Genomic DNA, 19,930 nt, shown 5'->3' with positions numbered 1-19,930 from the left:
TAACGACATAAATCACCTCACACCCAAAGAGTGGAACCCCATTTTTAAAACGTAATTTTAAGGGTGCGAAATGTTGGCAAGGACGAGACAGCGCTTTAAACGCCGAGTGACTGCACAGGTATAGGGGCTGTATGCGGTGCGGATATGCAGCACTGCCATCATTGTCGTATTGTCTTTTTAGTAACTTACATTTCTGTAGATACTGATTTGCTTACGCCATTACAGTTTTATCATGACATGCAAAGAAAAAAAAAACGGAATTGTTTTAGGGTGATGAGACACGACTGAAAAACTTTGCAAGTAAGCTAAACGGTTCTTACACATGATATGTGTGGGGAGAATAAGTTTCCTCTCGTGTCAGCTGTAAATCCCGCGACCCGCTAACTTCCCGCATGTTCCTCCTTAAAGCCCGGCGCTGATGACGTGCGTCCCCCAGCGCAGACCTTCCCTCCGCAGCAGCTCCATCTCCCCGCTTTCGGGAGCCAACATGCATCGATCTGTGGAGCGATAATGGGGGAGAAAAGCGCCGATCACGCCTGAAACAAATGGCATAGGGAACATCTGCATCGGAGTCGCAAATTTAGCTACACAACTTGGTTAAGGTAATCAAAAGTCTATTTGTTTTTAGTTAAGATTAAAATACCAGTGCTTCTTTGAAGTCTTAGGATGGAGATTACATTTCAACCGTTAATTGTTTTTAGATATTTAGCCGGGGGGAAGCTGGTTTATCTAAAAAGCCATTATTAATTTCTTGGGCGAAAGTAAATAAACAACGGACTGCTTTAGTGTTGCTTTAGTGTTGCGATGGTTCAGTTATATATCGCTTTATAAACCGCGCGTATCTGCAGCACTTTAGTGGCACAAAACGACTGTATTTAAGAATGAAATACTATTCGGCTTGAAAGATAAGCAGTTGTGAGGACGTGGTGAGACTGAAAAACTATTAAAAAAAATGTTTTCAAAGACAGAACTTCAGAACGAACTTTTCAGTAACGAACTATTCTGCCTATTACACTTGTTGAAATTAAATAGCATTCTTCTGTACTCCGACACAAGCCTTTGTGTGCGTGTGGATTTTGGTGTTATAGCTGGAGTATATTATACTGAGTTTGTCAAATGCCACACGAATGGCCATTAAGGTAAGTAATGTACATTTTTGACTGTTATGTATATAAGGGTCGTACAATCCTAAGGCCTATAAAGTTATTTAACCTTTATTTGGCTTTAAGGGCGTTCATGGAGCCAGGGTAATTGGTGCTTTGGGCGGTCGGTAAAATGCTTAGTTATGGAAGAATATGACAAACGCTCTCCGGTAGCTATTACTGGGAGATTCTGAAACTAAGCAAGGATTTGGTTTAACTGAGGTTTACTGTGTGTCCAGCAGTCAAGAACACACATGCCTCAAAAATGTGAAAGGCAACTGGATCCTGAAAAAGCCACCCCCCCCCCCCTCCCCTTACCAAAATTTAGTCTGTCTCTAGGAAATAATAATCTAAGATTTTCCCTGTTGGAGTATAATAATATAACAATTAATTATTTGTAAGGCAGTAGAAGCACAAAAACTGTTGCTTCTGTTTCAGATCTAAAACTCCAGGGAGAATGGAATTTTTCCCCCTGCATACATAAATATCAAAGAGGCCAGACTATGGCAGGAGAACGGCGGGGTCCTGCCATCTGTTTTCTTTAAAACCTAAACGAATCAATACTTCTCATATGTGCGCTTGGGATCCGCTCCTTAGGAGGCTCCGCGGGGCGGCTGCCGGGCTTTGCAGCAGGAGTGGAGGTATCCCAGTAGCTGAGACGTCTGAGCGATATTCAGGCCAACTTTTATATGAGCATAAGACGATGAATCAGGGCGTTGGAGGCTGATGGACCCTGATATGTTGGGCGGGGTTGGATGCTTTGGAAGATCATGGTAAGGTTATGCGTTACAGTGGCCTGTACTACGAAGCGGGGTTACTGGCTTATCGGGGTAACTTGTCGGATTTAAGGTACCACAGTTTAAATGGACTTCATATTCATTCACTTACATTTTGCTCAGACTACCTTAAATCTGACAAGTTACCCCAATAAACCAGTAACCCCACTTCGTAATATAGGCCCCAGGTCAGAGTCAGCATAATTTTGTTGTTACCTGCTTCCTAAATGAAGGGTAAACTCACTGGATCCATAACAAAGACTTCAAAGATCATGTCAGAAATCTCACCTGTTGTCAAAAGGCAATATCCACTGGCCTAGAATTCATCTCCATGAGACACACATACAATTGATGGTAAATCTGGGGTGATGGCGCAGGGTCAGCTGTGGTCTGGTGCCCCTGGAGCAGTTATAGGTTAGGAACCTTTTTCAGGGGCCCACAGACATGTGACTGTTCTGTCAAGGGCAGGGCGTGAACTGACAACCTTCTGATCACAGACAGAGGCTTAGCCCACCGAGCCGCTCAGCACCTCCTGTAAGAGGGGCGGCCTGCTCACCCTCAGGTGCCTGTTATGGTTTTCTGAGTGTATAATTCCATCTTTAGCACTGTCTGTCCCGTCATGAATGTTGCGCTGTAACCTTATTTAGTTTCACTCTGTATTCATTCGCGGCTGAAATGACAAATCTTCTCTCGACTTGGAATAACACATTTCGACGCCGTTCCTCCGCTGTCTCGCTGCCAGCCTGCCGGAAGATGGAGAGCCGTCCTCTCTGATGACAGCATGAGGGCGTACATGCGCGGAGCTCCCACGGAGTTCTTCATAAGTCTGCTGTGGGCCGCAGCCGCCGGCACCCTGGGGGCCGTCGATCCCACTGGAGGAATCCCCTTCCTGGGGGGTAGCTATGACGGGCACCCCATGCTGTACTTCGGGCAGGCGGAGGTGGAGAGCCTGCAGCGGGACGCGGCGGGGACACACCGCCTGCTAGCCGGGCGGATCCGCGAGGCGGCCGAAGCCATGCTGGAGCATCCCGAAGACTACCTGCCCCCCTGGAGTCCCGTGGAGTTCAGCGCCCGCTGGAACGAGGTCTACGGCAACAACCTGGGCCTGCTGGCCATCTTCTGTCTCCTGTACCCACATCGCGTCGGCGCCTTGGACCTGGCCCGCGACTACATGGAGAGGATGGCGGCTCAGCCTAGTTGGTATACTTTCTGTCCTTGTTCTTTCCCCGCTTTGAGGCGTTTCCCTGTGTCCTCTTACCCCCAGGGGCAATTATTTCACTTGGCGTTAAACACTCATAAAATGTGTTCACCAGTGAGCAATATTCCCCGGCAATGTTGTTCATCAAAATTGGAATTTAAACATTTTGGAATAATATGTGGTTGAAGCACTTAAGTATATTGCATATTAATCATTAGCTAAATCATATATATATTTAATATTAACATTAAATTTGAGGTTTTATTATTTAATAATAATTAAATTTAATGTACATTTCTGCATGTTTCTTTGTCAACATTCGCTGCATTTCTAGTAAGGAAGCTATTTTTATCACTCTGAGAGGAAATATGGACAGAATTCCTTCTGAGTGCCTGTCCTCATCTGTGGCAGGGAAATAATGTTTGATGCAGGAAATATGCTTAGTTTGAAGCCCGAGTTTAACGTTGAATAGGAAATTAAGCGATGTGAACTGAATGTCCTGGATCGTAGGGGTGGACATTGTGTGATTTCGGGCTGCTGGGATGCGTCTGCAGTGAATGTAAAATGTCCCCCCCCCCCCCCCCCCGCATGATAGAGAACAGTCTCCTTATTTAACTGATTCTGTTGCTCATGTCAGCTCTGCTGTATGAAATCGGACTGTCCTCTTATGTTTCTCTGAAAAAACAAAGGAAGTGGTCATACTTGTTTCAGTTCAGTTTCATTATGTCACATTTCCTCATTGCTGAGTTTCGCTGATTATTGCACTGTTAACTATCAAAAAAAGAATTCCCTCCCTCTACTTAGAAAGATTTTATAAAGCAAGTTGACATAAGGGTGTGTTTTTCACAGCATGAGTCCTTTCTTAACTCCTTCGGAAGAACAGATGAAAGTAAAGATTTTGAAAATAGTTGCCCTTTTAAGTTATATGAGGTCAGCAGAAAGCCATGTCTGGAAAGAAGAAGACTAATTTTTAACTAAATTTCTGAACTAAATCATCAGTTTTTCACTTTGGAGACATCTCTTCCCCGTTGGAAAATTTAACTCCTCGAAACAAATGTTATCAAATTTGAACATCACAGAATATGAGGCTTCTTCTCTTCTCACTAACACTTTATTATGGTCTAAGAATCTCACAAGTAACACTTAACTAAGTGACTCAAGTACCGCATTTCAGTTGTCTTTGACCTTAAATTATACAGCCATTGGTTTGTGGACAGTAACCGGGTTCTCAGACTGGAACACAGGCTTGTGGTTTGCTGTTTAGTTTCATGTACTGATCCGTAAACACAGAGTTATCTACGGCTTTAAGCATCATCCTTGTGTATTTATTTTAGAGCAAAGGTATTAAAACAGCGCCTGGTGATGACAAATATGTTCCTTTGTATAAAGTAAAGTAACAAAAGTTTTGACAGAGAGAATGGCTTGAATGTAATGACTCTGAATCTAAAACGTGAGTGAAACAGACAGACAGAGACAGAGAGACAGACAGAGACACAGACAGACAGACAGATACAGACAGACAGAGACACACAGACAGACTGACACAGACAGACAGACAGACAGATAGACACAGACAGGCAGACAGACAGACAGAGACAGAGAGACAGACAGAGACACAGACAGACAGACAGATACAGACAGACAGAGACACACAGACAGACTGACACAGACAGACAGACAGACTGACACAGACAGACAGACAGATACAGACAGACAGACTGACACAGACAGACAGACAGACAGATAGACACAGGCAGACAGACAGATAGACACAGACAGGCAGACAGACAGATAGACACAGACAGGCAGACAGACAGATAGACACAGACAGACAGACAGATAGACACAGACAGACAGATAGATAGACACAGACAGACAGACAGATAGACACAGACAGGCAGACAGACAGACAGAGACACACAGACAGATAGACACAGACAGGCAGACAGATAGACACAGACAGGCAGACAGGCAGATAGACACAGACAGGCAGACAGACAGATACAGACAGACAGAGACACACAGACAGACTGACACAGACAGACAGACAGATAGACACAGACAGGCAGACAGACAGACAGTTGGATCAATGCTCTTGGTGGATAACTATGTAATTGAGCTACATTCATACTAGATTTTCAGTTTGGCCAAAATATTGTCAAAATTTGGCTGTAAATTTCTGTCACACCCATAAATAAAAATATGGGTACAAAGAACAATCACTGTTTGTTTTAAATGGTCAGCTGGCTGAATGCTTTTTACTTTAGCTAGTCCAGAAGTTTCAGTCCAAATACAAACACTCTGTCCTCAAGTTAATGTAAAGTTTCTGATACAAAGTCAATATTTTTCTGGAAGCTTTGAATTTTTGAACGTGATTTAATATCTTCGAAAGATATAGTTTACTTGATGTTTGCTTATAAAAAAAGAACAAAACCAGCGTTTGAATTCTGACTGCTTCAGAAAGTAACTATTTATAGAGTGTGTTACAAAAGAAAGGTTTTCTTTATTCCCTTCAGAGAGCTGCACATTGAGATGGCAGAGTAGCTCATTTCTGGAAGCTGTTGCTGCTGATTACCAGGGGACAGCTGAAGAACTTATGTAACTTCTTAAGATATTTGACCTAGAAGAACTTCACTAAATTTCCCTTTTTTTTCTCCGCGTTATGTACAGAATCCATTTTCAACAGTATTCTTTTTATTGCATCTTCTTCTGTGTAGAATTTAAATATCTGGACATTTGTTAAATTAGTTTTGGCTTAGTGGAATTACCTGTACCTGCCAATCTGCTGTGTAATGCAGACTAAATTGATTTTAGTGGGAGTTTTTCCTGCAGACGAGAGTAATGGGCATATCATAAGCTTGATGGACATGTTGAAAGGTCAATGGGCGTGCCAAACAGTTTGTGGGCGTGTCAATAGGCCAATGGGCATGTCCAAAGGTTTGGGGGTATTTCAAAAGGTCAATGGGCATGTCAAAAGGTCAATGGGTGTGGCCAAAGGTTAGTGGGTGTGGCCAAAGGTTTGGGGGCATGTGAAAAGGTTTTGTTTTTTTTTGTTGATCAGTGATCATTGTTGACAGTGCACAACAATGAAATGTGTCCTCTGCATTTAACCCATGTGTGACATAGCAGGGGGCAGCGAATTCAGCGCCCGGGGAGCACTGCTTGGGGGCAGTACCTTACTCAGGGTACCTCAGTGGTACCTTACTGGGTGAGGATTTGAACCAGCAATCTTTCAATTACAAGTGTACTTCCCTAACCATTAGACCACCACTGCCCCCCCCCCCCCAAAAAAAAACAAAAAAACTTGTGGTTAGTGGGTGTGTCTAAAGGTAGGTGTGTTGCCAGGAATAGAGAGTGACGAAGGAGGTGGAACCATGTGCATAATTGCCTTTGCGCTTTCTGGAAGTATGGCGCTAACTTTCAACAAGCACAGGAAATGTCTTATGCTGTATGAACAAATATGAAACGGGAATTTAATTACTGATATCTGTTAGTCATAGTTATTGCCTAACCTACAGCTCTGGAAAAAATAAGGGACTGCAGCAAAATTTTCAGTTTCACTCATTTCTAAGTTTACAGGTCTGCACCTATGTGAGGTAAACACTCCAGCCTGGCTCTTCCTTGCTTTAGGGGTCTTCAGTCCTGCTTCTAGGAGCCTGTCATGTATTGTCCCAGCAGTGCACTTCATACCACTTAATGTTTACCATTCTTTTTGAAGGTCACTTGAGGTCATCTTCCGATTTATGAGGCACTGCTGGATAAGTTGACCGTCATCTCTGGCAGTAGAAAGTTGCTTCTGCCCTCTACCTGCCTGGTGTTTGGTTATTGCCAGTGTCTCCTGCTTCACCTTGTTCTTGTGTACTGCTGTCTTAGAAACTTTGAGCCTGGAAGCAGCCTGCCTCGCAGTGTAGCCTTCTGCCAGCAGTCTTTTTCTAAATATAGAATGGTCTCATAATTTTTTACGGAGCTGTGTATGTCTGGTAAATATCTGGTCTCTTTCTGAAATAACGTTTATTGACAGCATTGTCGGCCAATGGGAATAACCTTTTGGCACACCTGCTCTATTGTATAGGTTGCCTTTAGACACGCCCACATTTAGACACGCCCACCTTTACACACACCCATCTTCAGACACACCCACCTTTTTACACGCCCGCTACTCCAGCCTGCAGAGACCTATACTTGTTACAGACAGCTACCTTCTGGATTTTTGCCGGCCCACAAGCCAGTGTCTTCAGGCCGTGCAGTTTTGGTGCACGCTTGACCTGCTTGCTTCCTCTTTCCCGTAGGTTGGTGAAGGATGCGCCCTGGGACGAGGTCCCACTAGCCCACTCGTTGGTCGGCTTCGCCACGGCCTATGACTTCCTCTACGAGTACCTGAGCAAGTCGCAGCAGGAGCACTTCCTGCAGGCCATAGGCAACGCCACGCGCTACATGTACGAGAAGTCCTACAGCCAGGGCTGGGGCTTCCAGTATCTGCACAACCACCAGCCAACCAACTGCGTGGCTCTGCTGACGGGCAGCCTCGTGATGATGAACCAGGGTGAGTCTGACGACAAACTTTAGAAGAAGAAGAATATACCTTTATTGTCACTGTACAAGTGCAGTAAAACATCATATGTATCTATGTTTGTGTGTGTGTGTGTGTGTGTGTGTGCGCGTTTGTGTGTCTGTGTGGGTATATATATATATATATATATATATATATATATATATTAGAGATGCACCGATTGCAAATTTCTTGGCCGATTCCGATTTACGATTTTACAGTAAGTGTGGCCTGCCGATTCCGATTTTTGCCGATTCCGATTTCTTTAAAGAACTGTAATGAAAGCATATGACATTCATTTAAATTTATTTTATAATAAAATAAATTATTAAACATGACAGGATCTTCTCACAACAAAATAAAAATATAAAATAAAGTGTGTTGTAAGGTATAAAATAAATTCTGGTATATAACATTAGTATAGTTATACTAACAAAAATCTTTTCCCCAATGAAATTTTTTATAATAAAAGAAATCCATAAACATTACAGATCTTCTCACAACAGAATAAAGTGCTCTGCACATTGAAAATGTAGAAATATATAACTAACAACTTAGCTAAAGCCAAGCTAATCAAGTGCTCACTTTCGACACTTGTACATGGAGCAGAGAGATAGGCTTGGGCAAGTTGAGCAAGTGCAGGGTAACGATCTTTGTTGATCCTACAGTAGGTCAAAGCATTTTCGCCTCTGTTGCTGGGCAACTCGGCACGTTAGCTTTAGCCACTTTCCCCTTTTCAAACTGGGCATATTCAGCTAAATGATAGCGTTTTGCTGCACTTGCTCAACTTGCCCAAGCCTATCTCTCTGCTCCATGTACAAGTGTCGAAAGTGAGCGCTTGTTTAGCTTGGCTGGACATGTGGTAGATGAAAGGAGAAACCGATTAACTGGTGACAATGCAGAAATGCTTCTCTTGGTCAAGAAAAACTTGCCTTTAATGTTCAAGTAATAGCATTTAGTACTAGCATTGTTATTTCTACCTGTTTTAAGAGAGTGCACTCTTTGTTATTAAAGTTATTGTTGTGAGAGTAATTACATGTAATTAATGTTTTGAAAATTCTTCCATAATAATAGTTATTGAGGAAAAGTAGATATTTGTTAGTAAGTTGTTAGTTATATATTTCTAAATTTTCAAGGTGCAGAGCACTTTATTCTGTTGTGAGAAGATCTGTAATGTTTATGGATTTCTTTTATTATAAAAAATTTCATTGGGGAAAAGATTTTTGTTAGTATAACTATACTAATGTTATACAGTATACCGGAATTTATTTTATACCTTACAACACACTTTATTTTATATTTTTATTTTGTTGTGAGAAGATCCTGTCATGTTTAATCATTTATTTTATTATAAAATAAATTTAAATGAATGTCATATGCTTTCATTACAGTTCTTTAAAAAAATCGGAATCGGCAAAAATCGGAATCGGCAGGTCACACTTACTGTAAATTGGGAAATCGGAATCGGCCAAGAAATTTGCAATCGGTGCATCTCTAATATATAATATATAAAGGGACCTCAGCAAAATTTTCAATTTCACTTCTCAATATATGGGTATGTGTCTTTGGATACTATATATATTTGCATCTGCAAAGACTTTTTCAACGAAGGGATTAATTTATCATATGAAATCAAAACATCCCGAAGAGGAAAGTCCCGTCCAGCACACTCACTCCGTCTGTGGTGGACGTTTTTGAAAGGACGAGAAAGTAAGTCAGAACAGAGTAGCCCACCTGTTATTTGGGATACTCTGTTGGAGGATCATATCAAACATCAAGGCTGCGTGAACCCTCATCTGGTGCAGACAGACAAGCCCTTTTTCCTGAGCTCTGCGCTCCCTCTCTTGTGCTGTCCGCTTCTCCGTATCTAAGCATGTTCTCCGTATCCAAGGCAGCCTGGATCATTTCTCGTGCACACTGCATTATCCCCACATCCAAGTAAAGATCTTTATAATGTGGATCAAGTACAGACGCGATGAAGTGCAGGGGGTCCGAGTAGGTCTCAGTAAAACATGCACTTTTTTTTCCCCACTCCGTGGTCCGTTTCAACCTCTTCGCTGAGAAGCCATTATATCTTTCAGCAGTTTTTAAAGCACGTGTTCTGAATGCACTTTGTTGTAGTGGTAGTCCTACAGAGCACGTTAAAATGCACTTGACTTTAATGAACTTTGTGTTTTATGAGAGAAGATATTTGTTTTTACAGTCCTTCAGCAGTCAGTTATAGGGCTGTAGGTTATTCAGGAGTAGAGCCAAGTAAAACATTTTATTTAGAATTTTATTTTATATTGTCCATTGTTGGAATGTCAGCATTTGGTGCTAAATAAATATTTTCATAGTTTTGTAATTGATATATTCTTTGAAGCATGAATATTAATTGATGCAATTGCAGTGCCTTGACTTTAGTGAGGTACGCACACACACTCCCAGCCATAACAGCAGTGGTACAAAATATTTGCATAATAATGTCTTTCGGTTTTCGGCCAAGTGTTTCCTCATTGTCGTATTTTATTTATTTTCGTATTTTATTTATGTATTTTTTCTCAAACTGCAGCCTGGCTCTTCGCTGCTTCATTAATGAAGGGCTTCTTCCTTGCTTTATGGGTCTTCAGTCCTGAATCTAGGAGCCGTTGTCTAGAAACTTCGAGCCTGGAGCCGCAGCTCAGTGTAGCCTCTTCTGCTAGCACAACCAGGTTGTTTAAAGCTTTCAGTTGCTTACTGTCATTTTTACATATTTTAAATGCATTTATCTGAATAAATCCGGTGTATAAATCTACTTCAGGACTGAAATATAACAGGAATTTCAGTTCAGTTTGTTTAAAGTTGTCCTGCTTTGATACTCCTAGTGGAGCAGTTTGTCATTGTAGCCTCCCTCCCACGCGCCTGCTCTCGTGGAGAGACTGAGTGGGTTTGTGAGGGTGCCTTTTTCTGACCTGTTTTTCTGACCTGTTTCATCAAGTCCAGTGCAAAGAAAAAGAACCACAATTTTTTTTCTTTCATTCCAGTGCGATGCATAGTCATTTAATTTAATCGCAGCGATGTGAGATTCAAACCAAAGAGCGCAGGTGCCAAACAGATGCTGAAGTGACAGCAAGCTGAATGCAGATCACTGAAAACTCTCAGGGTCCCTTTTCGCGAGCAAAGGCGGGGGCGTATTAAACAATGGCGGTAAAGTGCTGAGTCAGAGCAATCCCGACCCTCCTGCTTGCGATTCGGTGAGTTTTCTGTAAGCCAAGAAGAATCCACACTCGTTTTCCAGCTGCAGCCTGTCCTCTAACTCCCAAGATGCTGCTCCCCGGAAAAATGCAAAAACAAAATTCTTCTTGCATGGCCTTAAAAATGTTATTCTGAGACTGAAAGCCTGTGAGCAGTGAGTGGTTAGGCTATTCGGAGTGATTAATGTCATCTTGACACATTTGTTTTTCATTTACATATACATATTTTTTACATGCATAATACATTTACATATTTTATAATTTTGCAGAGCCTATTTATGTATTTTGCTCTCATTCATATAAGTTAATTTAAAAAAACCTATTCATATATTTTCATTTACTATTAATTATATATGCAGTTTTTCACTCACGGCGGTTTCATGCACATCTGTTCGCCTCGCATGTCTTTCTGCATGCGTGTGTTAGCATGTCTGCCTCGCCGGAGTGTTCCACAGGGTGCTGTTACTGCTGGATCTGAGTCAGCCGTGGATGCGCGTCACGCATGCGCGAGCATTGAAAGCCAAATACAAAAGTAATTAAAACTAACTGAAAAATAACTAAAACTAAAAACTAAGTAAAAGCAAACCAAATACCAAAAACATATATGCCCAGTTCCCGTGAGGGGCTTTGCTGGCGTAAATACAGACAATTATAGGTAATGAGCCGTTTTCTGAAAATCCATGCAAATACATGAGATGGGTGTTAACTTTCTATGATTGGTAAGGGTGCAGGTTTGGCAGATGGTCTCAAGTCTTTCATTACTTGAATAGTTTAATACTTTAATAGTTTAACATGGTTGACTCAAGTCGGCAGCGCATGCGGGTCTCAGATCCACCGTTAACTCAGATCCTGCAGTGACAGGCACCTCTTCTGTTAAGGTAACAAAGATGGCTGCCCAGTCAGAGAGGACAGGGCGGCCAGTTCGCCAGCCCCTTATGGGGACTGAGGTTCCACGCAGATGACTTGATGTGTGTGTTTTTGTACCTTTTTAGTTAATCTAGTGTGACCGTCACCCTCCTGCCCACGCTGGAAACTTCCATTATTTCTTTTCGTGCCGGAGAGAGACTTGGATTGAAGCAACTGAAATATCTTGCAGTTCTGCTGGAATCTTTTTTTCTCCAGAAGAATTTTGTGTTCATATTTTGGTATCCAGACCGGTTTCTCAGCCACAGTCGGTGTCTGGTACTGATTTTGATCTTGGAATGGATGAGGAGCATTTAATCGCAAGGCCCCCAGACTACTGATGCACTGCTGACTCTAGTTACTAACGGCCCCCGCAAGCCCTTAGTGAGGCAGCAGCTAATAATCCTCTCTGAGGGTAATTAGGTCCACGGTCCCTAAGAGTAATCACGTCCTTGGTCCTTCCACGATGTGAAGCAGGACGGCCAACTTGTGCCTCATTAGTTGGGATAGAGCAGGATAAAATGCCTTATGACTGGGGTATATGAGTCAGGTGAGAATGCTATAATTGACCTGAGGTCAAGCTGGGACTGACCTCTGCTTGCATGTGTCCGCCATCCCATCGCCTTGCTGATTCTCCAGAGAGGGTGGATGGGGTGTGTTGCTCTGCTCACCCGTGCACAGGCATGGCAGGGACTTTCAAATGGCTGGAAACCAACCATCTAACGAAGGATCTTCTGTGAAATGGAAGCTGTAGTACTTGCTATGGCAACTGCCGCTTTCAGAGTAGACAGTACAGAAAGCTACAGGGAGCTTGTGGAAAATGAAATGCTTCAAAAAACCTTTTTGGAGACGTCTAGGCCTGTCAGAGTGGAGTTAGCGAGCCTGTGTGGTGTGATGGTGTTTGAGCAATTCTCTGTGGTCCTGTTTTGATGTTCAGATATGGCTGGTGCACGCCTTCTGAGGTTTACTGCCTGAAACGAAACACTTGTTGGGTTGTGGGTGAGTGCAACATGCCCCACCCTGGGGGGGACCAGAGGGCGCTGAGGAACTGAAGGATATTCATTCGGCACGGCCTGGAGAATGTTTAGAATGTGGGCTACCGCTGAGAACCTTAATTAAACTGAGAAACTCAAACTGGATTCATATACATATAAACCCATATATCCCACGGAATTGTGAACTACCTGTGTTGTCGACTTAATACGTATAGACTTGTGCGGTATCAGATTTTTCGTACAGCCATACTGTCCAGAGATTATATGGTGTACAGTATTTTGACTGTGTTTTCACAAACAGAGCTGTTCCGGTATTTTGAAATCGTGACGATAAAATCATGGCAGGGGGGCATGATAAAATGTTGCTGATTTTGCTGGCAAGATTCTAAAACACTGTGGTATACCCAAAATGCCAGAGTATACCCAAAATGCTGCAGTGTACCCGAAATGCTGCAGTGTACCCAAAATGCCAGAGTGTACCCAAAATGCCAGAGTATACCCAAAATGCCACAGTGTACCCAAAATGCCGCATCAGTGTACCCGAAATGCCACCGCAGTGTACCCGAAATGCCGCCGCAGTGTACCCGAAATGCTGCCTCAGTGTACCCGAAATGCCAGAGTATACCCAAAATGCCGCAGTGTACCCGAAATGCCACCGCAGTGTACCCGAAATGCCGCCTCAGTGTACCCGAAATGCCGCCGCAGTGTACCCGAAATGCCGCCGCAGTGTACCCGAAATGCCGCCTCAGTGTACGCCAATCTGATGCCAACTTGTACCTCCCCTCCCCGCCCCCCAGACCCCGTACAGCTGTATGGTTTGCCTGCTGTACATTCTTTCATAAAATTCTTCCCCTCTGTTCAAGGCTACCTCCAGGATGCCTACCTCTGGACCAAGCAGGCCCTGGCCATCATGGAGAAGTCGCTGGTGCTCTTGCAGGATGTGACAGACGGGTCGCTCTACGAAGGCGTCGCCTACGGCACCTACACCACGCGCTCCCTCTTCCAGTACATGTTCCTGGTCCAGAGGCACTTTGCCATTGGCCACTTCAGCCACCCCTGGCTCCAGAAGCATTTCTCCTTCCTGTACCGGACCGTCCTTCCAGGTGGGCGCTGTGCCCCATGTGTGCTGCCTTCACACCAGCGAGTCCCGGGGAGCCAGGGCCGATTGCTGCTGTCATTTTCACACATTTACATAATTGCAAACCCTCATTTATCAAAGGCAACTAGAATATATATATTTACAAGCAACAGAGCCTGAAGGGGTGGGGCAGGGGTGCTGTGGCAGGGGTGCTGTGGCAGGGTAGCTTGGTCGCTTCACATCTCTGGAAACCAGTGTTTGAGTGTCCGCCATAGCTGTGTGAGTATAGTCTGCATGTTCTCCCTGGGTTGTCATGACCAATTTCCAAATAGTCTGCAGGTGTGAATGGCTCGTGTGCCTGCAATGGTTTGATGCCCTGTGCTGGGTTACAGTATGTGTTGCCTTGTGTCCATAGCTTCCGTGATAGCCCCCCCCCCCCCCAACCCTGCTGAGCTGTCATTGACGTATCTTATCATACCTACGTCATATTGTCAACTGTAAGCAGATAATTCATAAAAACCCTTCGGACTCTAAGCTCCCAGGCTGAGAAGTGATGACCCCCTTCTCCATGTGCGGGGGTGTCATTGCTGTGCTTCCTTGGAAACTTTTGAAAGCTTGGGGGGGGGTCATCCCGGGGTGAAAGTTTTATTTATTTATTTTGCAGATGCTTTTATCCAAAGCGACATACAATTGAAAAAACAGGGTCAGACAGTCCCTGCGGGGGGTTTAGGGCCTCAATCAGGGGCCCAATCAGGGGCCCTATGGTGACATCACTCTGCCGACTGTGGGAGTCAAACCGGTGACTTTCTGATCAAAGACAGGGCCTCCAAACCCACCAAGGCGCCCTTTAGAGAGGGTTAGGGTCAGGCCCGAGCAGCTTGTGGCTCCACCGCAGCCACCATCGCCGTCTGGCACGAGGATACAAACACAGGCGTCAGACAGGCCACTCTGCCTCCTCACATGCGGGACAGAGGTGACGACAGCCAGATGACATCAGAGGACAGGAACCAAAAACTTCCTGACCCCCAGGGCATGCTGACATTGCTGAAAAGAAAAACGTGGGCTTGCTCGCCGTAAGCTGTGGTCAGGGTCAAGCCAAAGTCCATCAGTGAGTCAGTCGGGTCTCCACGCCGTGGATGATGCTGTATTATCATAGCCTGTGTGCAGAAGTCTGGGTGCCCTCTCTCTACACATGGCTCTGTTTGGCTAGTCTGTATAGATGAAGACAGTAGTCTACTAGATGTTCCAAATCAAACCGGCTGAAGCGCTGTTGTGGTAACTTGGTGACCATGTTCTAAAAAGCCTTTAGTTTCCATGACTTGTAATAGTGACTAGTAACCGATAAATGGTGTGGCTGTAGGTGTGAAAACAAAGTCGAGAGAACAACTTCTCTTGCAGTACAGACTTCATCTTGATCTGGTTTGTGAGTGATTTGTGTGCGTAAATATTTATTGCAGTTGCTGGGTTAGATAATGCTTTCAGGCCAAACTCTCAATCCCTTAGTTTAAGAAAATTAACAAGTGTCTCTTAAAATATTTTGAGCATGAAAGGCAGGGTTGTTAACTAACATAATGATTATGGCACTGATATCAAATCAGTTATAACATTTTCTTTATGACTTAAGGGGTGCAGAAATTGTATACTTTATCTCATTTTAATTTGTAGTGTAAAAATTAATCATCTCGAAATTTGTTGGACACTGCAGTGTATTGCCTCAATATTAAGCAAAGAAATTCTTGTTAATGATGATGATAAATGTTAATTCTTGTCACGGGACTATACAAAATGCCTCTAAGAATGAAATAGTAAGTGGTCCAGAATCCCTCCTGTTTTTTTCTCTTCAGGATTCCAGAGAAGTGTAGCTATTGCAGACTCCAACTACAACTGGTTCTATGGTCCAGAGAGCCAGCTGGTGTTTCTAGACCGTTACGTTATGCGCAATGGAAGCGGGAACTGGCTGGCCGACGCCATCCGTCAGAGCCGGGTGGTGGAGGGGCCGGGACAGCCTGGGAAGGGCCAAAGGTGGTGCACGCTGCACACGGAGTTCCTTTGGTAAGAGCTCATGCCACAGTTACGGCTCTGCTAAGCTCATACCAGAACATCTAAATGGAAGCCATCTGTGATGTTTCTCCAGGAAACAAAAAACAATGTGAAACTGAGCAAACACTAAATAATCAAGGTTGATGGAAGGCTTTCGTCGGCTCAAGCAGAACTACGTCATGTTGGCAGCTCCGAACGGGCCAGAACCGTCCTTATGGATCTTTTTTGCTTATGGGTTGGAGTAGGGAGATCCCAGGGACAGCAGAACGCCTTCAGAGTAAAGAGAAACATTCCACAAGTAAGAACATCACGGCTCAGATGTTCTGATCCAGAATTAAGTTGGTGGGTGGGACTCTAGTCTATCCAAATGAATTGCAGAATACAGACTAATATGTCAGGACACTGGTAATAAGGACCAGGTGAAAGGGATCAACACAAATAACGATGGTCACTCTGCTCGCAGCCCTTTTAGGTCATTCTAGGTACAGCTGCACAGCTTGTCAGGCAATAATTATTGCTGTTTCGGAAGCATCTAAACAAGAAATTCTCAGATGGTTAGATTTACTTTAAACCTTCGAACATTCAAACAAGGACTGTGGTTCTTCTCTGCTTTACTGCAAATGCTCTGTGGCTTCTGCTACCATTGGACAACATCAGTAATGTTTTTCTTTATTTTTTTCCAGGTATAACCCAAACCTGACCTCCACACCTCCTCCTGATTTCGACACATCACAGCTGCATTATTTTGAAGACTGGGGAGTTGTAACCTACGGAAGTGCGCTGCCTTCCGGGGTTAACCGCACGTTTCTCTCTTTCAAGTCAGGGAAACTGGGAGGCCGTGCGATATATGACATTGTTCACATGAACAAGTACAAGGACTGGATCAAAGGCTGGAGGAACTTCAATGCTGGACACGAGCACCCTGACCAGAACTCGTTCACCTTCGCTCCTAATGGCGTTCCCTTCATCACAGAGGCCCTCTATGGACCGAAATACACTTTCCTCAACAATGTGGTGATGTTTTCCCCAGCTGTCTCAGAGAGCTGCTTTCCACCATGGGAGGGTCAGGTGACTGAAGCCTGCAACTCGAAATGGCTGAAGTACAAACATGGCTTGGCTGCTGACTCCCATGGCAGAGTGGAGGCAGCCCTGGTGAGACAGGGCATGGTGTTCATTCGAGGAGAAGGCAAAGCTGCCTACAACCCTGAATTGAAGATAAGGAGCTTCCAGAGGAACCTGCTTCTTCTCGGGCCTCAGCTGCTGGTCTTAGTCGATCAGATCTATCTGGAGAGCGATAGCCCGCTGAAGTCCATGAGTACCTTCTTTCACAATACTGATGTGCCTTTTGAAGAAACGCTAAAAGATACCGTGCATGGGGCTTTCATCCGGAACGGGGATGACTTATACAAAATGTTCTGGATGGATGACACGGGCTACAGCGAAAAGGCGGAACTGGGCTACCGCAGTTACCCTCGAGGATACCCATATAACGGTTCTAACTATGTCAATGTGACTATGCCACTGAGGCAGTCGAACACTAGAAGGGCATTTCTTTTCTTCGGGCCTGGCGTGGATGTCCAGAGCTTCAGCTTGCGTGGGGATGATCAGCGTGTGGACATCTTTCTGGCCACTGATGAACACACGTACACCATCTACCTGCTGACAGGGGAGGTTACCAGCAAGCCTCTCTTTGCCATGGTCCTTGAGGACCACAAGAAGATCATCTTTGCAAAGTCTGCGGCGGTAAAGGAGAGCTCCCCCGCCGAGGTGGACCAGTATGCCAGTCTGGTGGAGGACCACCTGCAGCACGCCAAGCCAGTCTTCCAGCAGCTTGAGAGTCAGATACTTGCCCGGGTTCTCAACACCGAGAGCTTTCGCAAGACGGCTGAACGTCTTTTGCAGTCCTCGGGCAGAAAGAAGACAGAGGTGATCAGAAAAATGTTCGCCAACAAGAAACAAGGGAAGGCCAAGAACTCTAAGAAGGGAAGTGTCAGTGAGAAGCTTCCGGGCGGTCTGCCAGACATCTTTGCACAGGTTGAGGCAAACGAGAAGAAGGAACGGCAAAAAGCCATAAAGCATGTGTATGAAGATAACTCAGAGGAACTGGATGGTGACATTAGGGCCTTCGTGGATTATGTAGACACCCACAAAAACAGGAAAGGGGGCTTAATTAAAGGGCGGAGATATTCTGAAGTCCACATGTTGGCTACACCAAAGAGTGAAGATTTGTCAAGCTCCACCTCATACATAAGGCTCTTCCTTATTTTAAACATCGGCACTTTCTTCATATTGTTGGCCGTGCTGTTGACACGCTTTCAGAAGGCCCAAAGTCTGCATACCCAGAGGTGTTTCTACGGCATTCTTCTCATCGACAGCTTCATCCTGCTCTGCTTGTACTCCTCCTGTTCACAGGAACAGTGCTGATGTCATTTCTGAGTGGTCTTCCAATGTCTATTTACAGACCTACTGAAATGTCACATTTGGTGGAATATTCTGCACACCTCAGCCTGAGCCAAGCCTCCCTAACCCAGGAAACATGGTTAATTCCAAATAGGAATTGATAGAATACCATGATCAGCAGGATCACCTCTGAGATAAAAAGCTTCTGTGGAGCTCTTGAGTGGAGTTGGGTATAAATTTTCCCATATGGTTGGACATTCTGCCTCCTAGTGACAATCTTCAAGGCTGGCCACTAAAATTCAATTTCCATGGAAATCATGCACAATGTCTTTGTAGAAAATATAAAATGTAAATTTATGAAAATATATTTTCTTGGTCTTTTTATGTTTTTTTTTTTATTATTAAAAATGAAAACGCAAGCAGAAACATGCAAATGTTCATGGAGTCATGGATCTTGTTTTTAAATCTTAGTGAATTTGTAAATACATTAAAGTATTTCCTGTTAATCTAGGCAGAGAAGCTGGTTACTTCAAACTGCCTTTGTTGTACAGAAGACACCACAACTGCCAACCCTAAACTGAAATGCAGTATTGTGTTTATAGACAAAGTGCCTTCCTATATTGATATATTTATTTCCTGTCATTATAATACTGAGTGTTATGTTTTCAGGCTTCAAACTCCATGCAGCATGTAAAGTTGAGTTACCAGTGTGGCACCTCGTAAACACCTGACACTGATTGTGATTTAGCATTTATTATATAGTCAGTTACGTTTATTTAAAATTTACATGTGAATAAAGCAAGAGAAGTGAAGCGTAGAAGAAAAATTTCCCCAATAAATTTATATTTTTTTCCAAGCAGCTGATATAAAGCATTGCGTGAATACACACCATTCATAGTATGTCAGTAAAATAAATATTGTCAGTATGGATTTATCTAGAAGAAATCGGTACTAAGTCACATATTAATGAATAACAAAATGTCAGATCTTAACGGACGTCATTGCAATTCGTTTTGCTGTTGCTCTGAACCGTCAATCTCCTTGAAAGCGTGTCTGTTCACTGGCCAGTCTCACAACAGTGGATCTTCAGGCTTGTTACAGAACTTGCATACAAGCACGGCGGCAAGTTTGTGATTTATAAGCCTCGGTAATTTTATGGAAATAATTCAGGTCAAGTACTCGACTCAATGTAACAGCATAAATGTATGTTTAGTGCTAAATATCATGCTTTATAAGCAGTAATGTAGGTTCAAATATGGCCCAAAGACTGTGAATAGGCATGGAAGCCATTCCGTACTGGACTTTGTGTTTTATAACATGTATGCCTCAGTATATCATGTTATGTGCTTCCAGGGATTTTGTCCTGGGCCAAAGTCAGGTGAGATAAAGGTGTTTATTGTTTTGCCATCCAGACGGAGGTCGAATGGCACAAAATGACATTCCCCAGGTCCACAGTGTAACCCGTAGCAAATCTCGTTAGATAAAAAAAAACTTATGTCTAATTAATTAAATAATTAATCATATTCCTCTTTTATTTCTCTTTATATCTTCAGTGCCTGAATCAGGAATTTATAAAAGTTCATGTTCTGTACAACTTGAAGTTGAAGTTGAAGTTTATTGTCATGTGTACCAAGTAC

General features: G+C 43.7%; 1 protein-coding gene across 3 annotated transcripts; it reads left to right on the top strand.

Annotated features, from left to right (window-relative positions):
* The first annotated feature begins 391 nt into the window (after positions 1-391).
* dse (dermatan sulfate epimerase) lies at positions 392-19,893 on the top strand. 3 transcript variants are annotated; one of them, XR_002838039.2, is made up of 7 exons: positions 409-602; positions 2,661-3,118; positions 7,406-7,659; positions 13,639-13,878; positions 15,698-15,905; positions 15,988-16,191; positions 16,577-16,716. XR_002838039.2 is itself a non-coding variant. In XM_023810189.2 (6 exons), exons 2-6 carry the CDS (start codon positions 2,700-2,702, stop codon positions 18,315-18,317), a joined length of 2,862 nt encoding a protein of 953 aa, XP_023665957.2. In that variant the 5' UTR covers positions 392-602; positions 2,661-2,699; the 3' UTR covers positions 18,318-19,893. The 3 variants fall into 3 exon arrangements, 2 of the variants coding, with proteins under 2 accessions (XP_023665957.2, XP_023665958.2); XM_023810189.2 differs by lacking the exon at positions 15,988-16,191 and having other exon boundaries at positions 392-602; positions 16,577-19,893; XM_023810190.2 differs by lacking the exons at positions 409-602; positions 15,988-16,191 and having other exon boundaries at positions 2,980-3,114; positions 16,577-19,893.
* Positions 19,894-19,930: the final 37 nt, after the last annotated feature.

The sequence above is a fragment of the Paramormyrops kingsleyae genome, chromosome 19 (assembly GCF_048594095.1).
Source record: "Paramormyrops kingsleyae isolate MSU_618 chromosome 19, PKINGS_0.4, whole genome shotgun sequence".
Taxonomy (NCBI): Eukaryota; Metazoa; Chordata; class Actinopteri; order Osteoglossiformes; family Mormyridae; genus Paramormyrops; species Paramormyrops kingsleyae.
Note: the sequence above shows the minus strand (reverse complement) of the source record. Positions and strands in the feature narration are given on the sequence as shown.

What these genes read in the sequence shown, in the direction of transcription:
- dse (XM_023810189.2), top strand. Translation starts at nt 2,700, where the DNA reads ATGAGGGCGTACATGCGCGGAGCTCCCACGGAGTTCTTCATAAGTCTG. An exon ending in CCTCGTGATGATGAACCAGG is followed by an intron (nt 7,660 to 13,638) that starts GTGAGTCTGACG and finishes CCTCTGTTCAAG; the next exon opens with GCTACCTCCAGGATGCCTAC. An exon ending in GTACCGGACCGTCCTTCCAG is followed by an intron (nt 13,879 to 15,697) that starts GTGGGCGCTGTG and finishes TTTTCTCTTCAG; the next exon opens with GATTCCAGAGAAGTGTAGCT.